General features: G+C 44.5%; 1 protein-coding gene across 5 annotated transcripts in view; it reads left to right on the top strand.

Moving 5' to 3' along the window:
* The first annotated feature begins 825 nt into the window (after nt 1–825).
* DNAJC13 (DnaJ heat shock protein family (Hsp40) member C13) overlaps nt 826–7,580 on the top strand; it is a 54,374-nt gene continuing 47,619 nt past the window's right edge. For 2 of the 5 annotated variants that reach the window (XM_072033403.1, XM_072033401.1), the window contains exons 1-2: nt 827–1,021; nt 7,318–7,398. In XM_072033403.1, coding sequence (XP_071889504.1) covers nt 7,331–7,398 — 68 coding nt within the window. In that variant the 5' untranslated portion in view covers nt 827–1,021; nt 7,318–7,330. Of the gene's footprint in view, nt 1,022–1,138; nt 1,221–1,252; nt 1,388–7,317; nt 7,399–7,580 lie in introns of those variants that run through there. The other 3 variants (XM_072033404.1, XM_038174286.2, XM_072033402.1) reach the window with 3 other exon arrangements.

Raw genomic sequence — 7,580 nt, 5'->3', positions numbered from 1 at the left:
GACAAGTCCCTCTCACAATGCTAGAAGCAATGTGCCAAAAGGGAGGGATGGGATAGAAACCTTCTAAGGCAACTTCAGTCAGGAGTGCCCCATTTTTCTGCCCTGGAAGCCAACAGCATCCCACAACTGCTGCCTTAGGGGGGCTTCAAAAGTGCCATCAAGCTGAGCATGGAGGCAAAGGGTTCAACACTCAGACAAACATACAAGAAAATGTAGGGATGTGCAGTTGCAAGAAGTGTGTTATGAGGCAGAGCATCTTGCTACAGGGAGAAAGAAAAGCTGGGAGAGGCAGGGGAGCGCTGGCTGCCCCACTTCTGCCCCCACGGGCAGTGATGGAGGCTGGAGCTGAGGGCGCTTGCTTCAACCATGTGCCTGGTGACAGGACGAGGGGGAATGGGCTAAAGTTGCGCCAGGGGAGGCTTAGGTGGGATATTACGAAAATCTTCTTTACTGAAAGGGTTGTTGGGCATTGGAATGGGCTGCCCAGGGAAGTGGTGGAGTCACCATCCCTGGAGGTCTTGAAAAGACGTTTAGATGTAGAGCTTAGGGATATGGTTTAGTGGAGGGCTGGTTAGTGTTAGGTCAGAGGTTGGACTGGGTGATCTTGGAGGTCTCTTCCAACCTAGTTGAGTCTGTGATTCTGCGAAAGCGCGAACACAGCCCCATCTACCGGGCTCTTGGAAACGCTCCGTGCTCTCAGGGCGAGCCCTACGGAGCCGGGCACTTGTGACAGCCACCTCCCCCTGCTCCTGGCCGGGCAGGGCCAGGACAGAGCAAGAAGAGGAGGAGGAGGAGGAGGAGGAGCGGGCTCCATCAGCTGACCGCGTCCCGTGACGGGCCCCGGGCTGACGGCGGCTGCGCCGGGAGGGCGGTCTCGGCGCCGGAGCTAAGATGGCGGCCTCCAGAGCCAGGCTCTGAGCGGGGCGGAGCGGAGCGGCTGCCGGGGCAGGGCGAGGGCTCGGCCCTTCACCCCTTCTCGCTGTCAAGCGTGGTGCTGGGGCAGCGCAGGCTCCCCGGCCAGGTAAATCCCAGCGGCGGGGGACGGGAGGGCGAGAAGAAGAAGGAGGAGGAGGAGGAGGAGGAGGAGGAGGAGGAGGAGGAGGCGGCCGCCCTTCCTCCCTCCCTCCCTCCCTCCCTCCCTCCTTCCCCAGCCCCGGGCGGGGCCGTTGGGGCTGTGTGGGGCGGGGGAGGGGCAGCGGAGCCCCCTTGCCCCCCGTGAGGTGAGGAGCGGGGCGGGCTCCGCGGTGAGGTGCGGGGGTGCCCGCTCCCAAACGCGTCTGTTCCCGTGCCTCGGAGCAGGAGGAGGGAGGCTGAGTGTCCCTCGAGCCTCAGCCCGGCGTTTCCCTGCCCCTCTGGTCCTGAGGCAGCTCCTGTAGCCGCGGGGCAGGTGTGTGCTCTCGCCTGGCTGAGCGCCGCTGTGGCCATTAAGGAGCCAGCCCTGCTCTTCCTTTCCACGGCCTCGGATCGAAACATTGTCGGCGTGAAACGCTCTGGAAAAGCCATTTGCGAAGAGTGGGAGAGATCCGGAGGAGGCTTGCTTTTACAGAAATGAGATTTGTTTATCTTTCGAGCGGTAATAGCGTGCCTGCAGAGCATGAGCAGGATTGAACGTCCGTCTTGGGAAATCTGCTCTTCACGCTCTTATTTTTCTCTCAGTTCTTGAATTTCTTCCCTCTGTTGCTTTTCATTTACTCGTTCCTGTCTGAAATTTGGAACGAGCAGTTACACGAGATGGCTTTCAGGGCAGGTTCTCCTGTCAGGTGCTGCGCCGCCTCCATAGCCAGCCCCACGCTGGGGGGCGAGCTCAGCGCTGGGGAGATGTTGTCTCAGTGCCACAGTTCCAGCTTTTGTTTTGGTTTTGGTTTGTTTTCAGCTTCGTGATGTCGAGCTGTGGGAATGTTTCAGCGCGCTTCTTGGGAGAACGTAGGCAGATAAGTTTATTTGGAGTCTTCCCGTGAATGCAGTTACTCTCCACTCTGTAACTGCTTTTGAAGTTAAGGTCATCTGAGATATATTTTTCCTTTTCTTCTTTTCCTAACAGAATGAATTGGTGGCAGTGTCTGAGAAGACAAAATTTGAGTAGACAGTTGCTTTGTTTCCTATTTGTGCTGATTTAGAACTACAGCATTTCAGAAAATACTCAGTGTTTTAAACTTAAAGCCATCATTTTAAAGAACTTTTGCTTCTGGCTGATTAAGAGCTGCCTCCTCAGGCTACTTGATTGTAGGGAGATTTATAGAGAGGGAGGAAGGCTGTCCAAGGGAGTGTTAGTTTCATCTTTGAACTCAGGTAGGAGTTGCTGTGGCGTAGTTCACAGTAACAAGCCCAGTGTTATGGATATAAAAACAGTGCTTGGCTCTAGCCAGCTTCATTTTATAGATCTGCATCTTGGTCCAGTTCCTGACTGATATGGGCTGTCAAGTGCCAGAGCACTTAATGGAAAAGAATCAGTAATTTCTGGCTATTACTGGCAGTTCTTCCACTTGAAACAAATTTCTGAGTGCTTGGAGACTCAGAGCTGAGTGTCTGTCCCCCTGTTGCATAGACTTTCCAGGAACTTTACCTTGCATTTTAGCCTTGCTGGAATAAATTTCTAAAATGATTTAAGATGTATTACTTGCTCCTCTGGGTGTCATGTGATATTCATCACGGTTTCCAAACTCTCAGTTGTCCTGAGGGACTGAATCATTGCACTTCTAGGTCTCAAGCGATATGCTGGAGACTGGTTTTAAAGGTCAGATCTGTCTCAGAGTGAGCTAGTAACTTTTCTTTTAACCTGCATTTAGAGCTCAGTAAATGAAGCTTACTGACCCAATAAAACAATTTTTCGGCTGGCATTCAACTGTGCTTTTATGTGTTGAATATTCAACTGTTCCACTTTTCAGTTTGCTTCTGAAAAGAGTGTTCTCAAGTCAAAAAATTAAAAAAAATAAACCTTCATGATTATCTAGCCTTAGTAATGATACTTAACATAGAACTGTATTTGGAAGAGATATGGCAAGGTGGCTAAACTGTGACTGAAAGGAACGCTTCTTTAAAATCCATCAGTGAGTAAACGCTTGTTCTCATACTCACCTGTTTGGCTTCTGGATCAGGTCGGTTCATTGATTCATCAGAAAGCCAGTGTAGACAGAAAAGAGAAAACATGTATGGAATAATCTGCTTACTCCCAAGGGAGTGGGAGCAGTCAGCTGGCGGATGGCCACCAGTGTTAGCACTGTTGTTTCTGGTAGTAGCATGGCTGGCATTCTCAGCCTGCTTGCATCCAGGATTAGTAAAGGCAGCGATGCTGCTGTGACTGTGGCAGACTGTGCTAATTATCTGTTAAGGATTTGTGTGGGTCTCATGTCCTTCTTATCTTGCAAGGAGGGCTATGAGTCCCTGCACAAGAGATGAATAAATCTGGGTTTTCAAAGCTAATTATGCTGTAGTACTTTAAGAGCAGAGCCTTTATAGGGAAGAGTTTAATGTTTCTTCGAGAATCTGGCCGAAAGTGAAACTGCCAGTTAGCTGTCTAGGTTTAATCTACCTCTTTCACTGCTATGTTGGCTGAAACATTTCAGTGCAGAAGAACTGCATAAGTAATGCCTTCAAAATCTTCAGCAGATGTGTAAATGACAGGAGTTTGATACTGGAACGTCTAGCTAAAAAATATGTATGTAGAACCACAGATAGACAAAACCTCATTCTGTCTCAGTGCCTTGCTTTTGCTTCTGTCCAATCGGTCCCTGTTTTTTATCCTCTTAGTATGTCTTCTCTCTCTCTCAGGAAAGTCACACTTCAGCTTTATGTATAATCTTATCAACGCTTCTACCCTCCAAGCATGATGGTGTAATAGAATAATCTTGTTTGGGGCCCTGCAGTGCTACCTTAGCACTGGTGTTAAACCTTCATTTAGGAGAGAAATGGAAGTTTCCTAATAGCATAGGGATAATGTAGCCAGGAAGAAAGCCAGTTGAATTCTGTACTAAACTTTGAACCCACGGCCAAACTCCTGGCTTTATGCTTAAGCATCCCTTAGTTCAAGTAATTACAGCTATGCCTGTCGCTTTGATGCCTGCAAAGTTACAGCTTCATTTCTAGCTCTGAAAGTATTTGTTTGAGATTGACTCGTCTTCTGTTTCCTGAAATAGACTCTGGTTTCCCAGATGGTAATTCTGTCTGAAGGATGTGAAATACTGGAGAAGTGAAAACTATATGCAAGTTGAACGCAGCTTGTGTAATGCACCTATTCATGTAGCTTAAACTCAGAGGCAGGGGTGTCCTGGCAGCAGTTCAGTCCCTTTAATTTTAAGGCTTGCTATTTGTGGTACATGCAGAACATGAAGATGCAGTTTCAACTCTTCCCCAAAAGCTGTTCCACTGCTACTTAGAGTGCTAAAAGAACCAGAAAGAAAAATATTGCTGAACTTCTGTATCGTGTATTGTAATTTGCTTTTTGGCTAATCAGGTATTGGGGGAATGAATTTGCTAGGCTCAAAAATGAAGTTCCAAGTCATGGATTATATTTTGCCTGCAGGAACCTCAGGTTGTTTTGGCTATATTCCGCGTTCAACCTGCTCTCTTCCTTAAACAGATGAGCCATGTTTTTAAAATACTATTTTCAAAGTTATTGTTGCCTTTAGTCCAGTAGGAATAGAACTGAACTAAGCATTTCATATTAAATTGAGAGCTATGTGTATGGGATAGCCAATAGCTGTGCTACAGTATGTTCAAAACAACTTTTGAATTTTTGATTTTTCTATTATTGGATGCCACAGGCACTAAATAATTAAAATTGGCGACTTACTGTCTTGGATGCTGTTTAAAGTGAAATGCAGCATTCACTTTTAGAAAGTTGACTTGACAGAAAAATGGGATTATTTTAGATGCAGGGGGAAGAGGTAAAGGTAACAATAAGAATATTCTTCTTTTGGTGATTTAATATGGATAAGTGGGTTTCTATCACGCTGTCAATATGGCTAATCTTTATTAATAAAAACCTGATGTGCTTTGCAAAGGTAGTGGTTGTGCTATTTCAGGTACTAAAATAACCATGTGTGACTAAAGGCAGGTAACTTTTGTGTTTCATGCATCTAAAAGGCTGACATTAAACTTGCCCTTACTGTGGAACCATAGACAACTGCAAAATAACTGCTGAACTTTAACACAGCAGCTCAGAACACTAGGCTGTTGTTAGCCTTGTTCTCTGTCAAACAGCAGGAAAATATCTCAATTAATTCTTGTGCACTAAATCTTGGCATATTTTGCCTTTCTGCTGGTCCTCTCTGTAGGGAAAAAAAAAAAAAAAAGGCTCCAATTGCTGTCCAGTAGCACAGTGAATAAAGCCTCAAAGCTTAATGATTTTGATAGTTTTAGTCTTAAAAAGTCGGGTAGATTTCTCACTTCCAGTACATGTACAGTACTTTATGTATCAGTACCCTGAGTCTAGTTAGATGCTGGTGTCAGAATGAATAGAAGCTGCTGGTAGGAGCTCACAAATGAGTTTTTCTCAGAGCAGAATAAAAGTTAGATGTTTGCCCTGCAAGTGTGGTAACGCCTCTCTTTACTGTAAAGCAGGTGGTGTTCAGGTCCGGGAGACAACAGAGCCGTTTCAAGTAGGCTGGTGCTGGGAAAACTGTGGCGTTTACAGATAAATAGAACTTACAATCCCATGCTCAGTGGAGTTTTAAGTTTATATTCTACTTGCTGATACACCAGTCAGTGTCAAGAAAACAGGTTTAAAAGGGAGGTATGAAGCTTGTGGCTGGCACTTCCTTCTGAAAGCTAACAATAAAAACACAAGTGCTGTGTCTAAAGGATGCCACGATACAGCAAGCTCTGTGTAGTTTGGACTAAGTGTACTGTTTTGATGCTATTCATGGAAAAAAATAATACAGCATAGTTCTTAAACAGGATCAGTGCTGCTGAACATCTTAACTTCTCCTGAAGCAGTGTTTAGAGAATTTAGCTTGCTATAGGTCAATTGGGTATTAACCCTGGAGAATTCGACTCAGATTGAGTCACTGAAATATGTGAATGCTGCTTTTGTCTCTTCCCAGGGGCAATACCACAAGTTCTCTTCACTAGGTGGTGGTGATGGTGCTGACTCTTCACCTGAAGGAAGGAATTTGCACGCTCATTTCAGTCAGGCTATCCATTCTTCACGTTCATGACTACATAACCGCTACAGCCTTTGCTCAGAAAGAAAACAGCCTTAAGTTGTAGAGAGTAGAAATGAGCAATGACCTAATGTTGCAGGTCAGCCATCTCAAAATGAGGAAGCTTCGTTTTGCTGAGCAAGTAGAGTCATTTGAGTGTGGAAAGGTAGCTGGATTTGTACTGTATTTCCTGCAGTACCACGACTGGGATTGAGTTACTTCAGCGTTGCTTCAAGCAAGCAACGGATGTGAATTTTTGCCTTTTTCTATAGTGTGATGTTTTGAGGATGCTGCTGTAGTAGTACCAGTCAGAGCAATCGAGTAGGGAATCGTGTTTTGACATGTTCAAAAATAAAACTAATGCTGTAGCAGTAAACTGAGAGTAACAATTTCGCTCTGAAGTGCCTGGCGTGTGTAATAACAGCAAAGTGAAGTAAAAGGAAGCCTGACTTCCCAAGTGTATGGTGTGCAGGAGTTGCAATCATAGAAGGTATTTAGCAGCTCCTAAAGTAATGATACAGTTAAGCAGTTGTGGGCAAGTTTCACTAAATTCCTCTGTGTTCAGGGAGTAGGCATTTATGTGTGAAATAAGCATGTCAAGATGTTAGTGGTGGAATTGCTTAAACTTTTACAGGACAGAAAGGGTACTTGGCTCTTTAATCACACTGCTTGGCTAATAAGTTTCTCAACTTCAAATTCCATTTCAGACTGGAAAACACACTGTTCTTTTTTTTTCTCCAAGTTTCTCCTTACTGTTTAAAAAATGACAATAGAAATCTGGCTTAGTTTAGTTACAGATGTAAGATATTTTACTGGAATCATCTTGGTGTTTAAGAACTGCCAGGAATTGAGTGTTCTGGAGATGGCATAAAATGTGATTGAGTGTGCAAAGGTATGGGAAAAGTGTGACTGTAATAAGGTAGCAAATGGTAGGGAGCAAGTTATTATGCCCTTATGCTGTTTAAAAAGCAACTGGTATAACAAGATTGAGGGGAAGTGATCCCTGTTCAACTCATCAAGCACTTAATTGATGTATTGTTTGCTAACAAGCATTCTTAATTTCTATGTGGAATTGACAGAGCAGCAACTTGAGTGTCTTAAAGCACATTGATGACTAGTGAACTTTGGTTGTGAACGAAAATCATGAGCATAAACAGGATGTCCTTCTTGTTTCCAGGTCTTTGCACAAAATGAATATAATAAGAGAAAACAGAGATCTTGCTTGTTTCTACACAACAAAACATTCATGGAGGGGAAAGTAAGTAATTTAACCTTTCTTTTTTTTTTTTTTTACTAATATTGTGTGTGATATTTCTCCTCTTCGTTATTGGATTTATCTATGTAGTTCCTGTATTCATAGGTAAAAACTGAACTAAAGGCTTCTGTTACTCTGAACTGGCTGTATCTCAGCAGAATCAATCTGGATTTTAAACATTGAGT

The sequence above is a fragment of the Anas platyrhynchos genome, chromosome 2, assembly GCF_047663525.1.
Source record: "Anas platyrhynchos isolate ZD024472 breed Pekin duck chromosome 2, IASCAAS_PekinDuck_T2T, whole genome shotgun sequence".
Classification (NCBI taxonomy): domain Eukaryota; kingdom Metazoa; phylum Chordata; class Aves; order Anseriformes; family Anatidae; genus Anas; species Anas platyrhynchos.
This window is presented reverse-complemented; position numbering and strand designations above follow the sequence as displayed.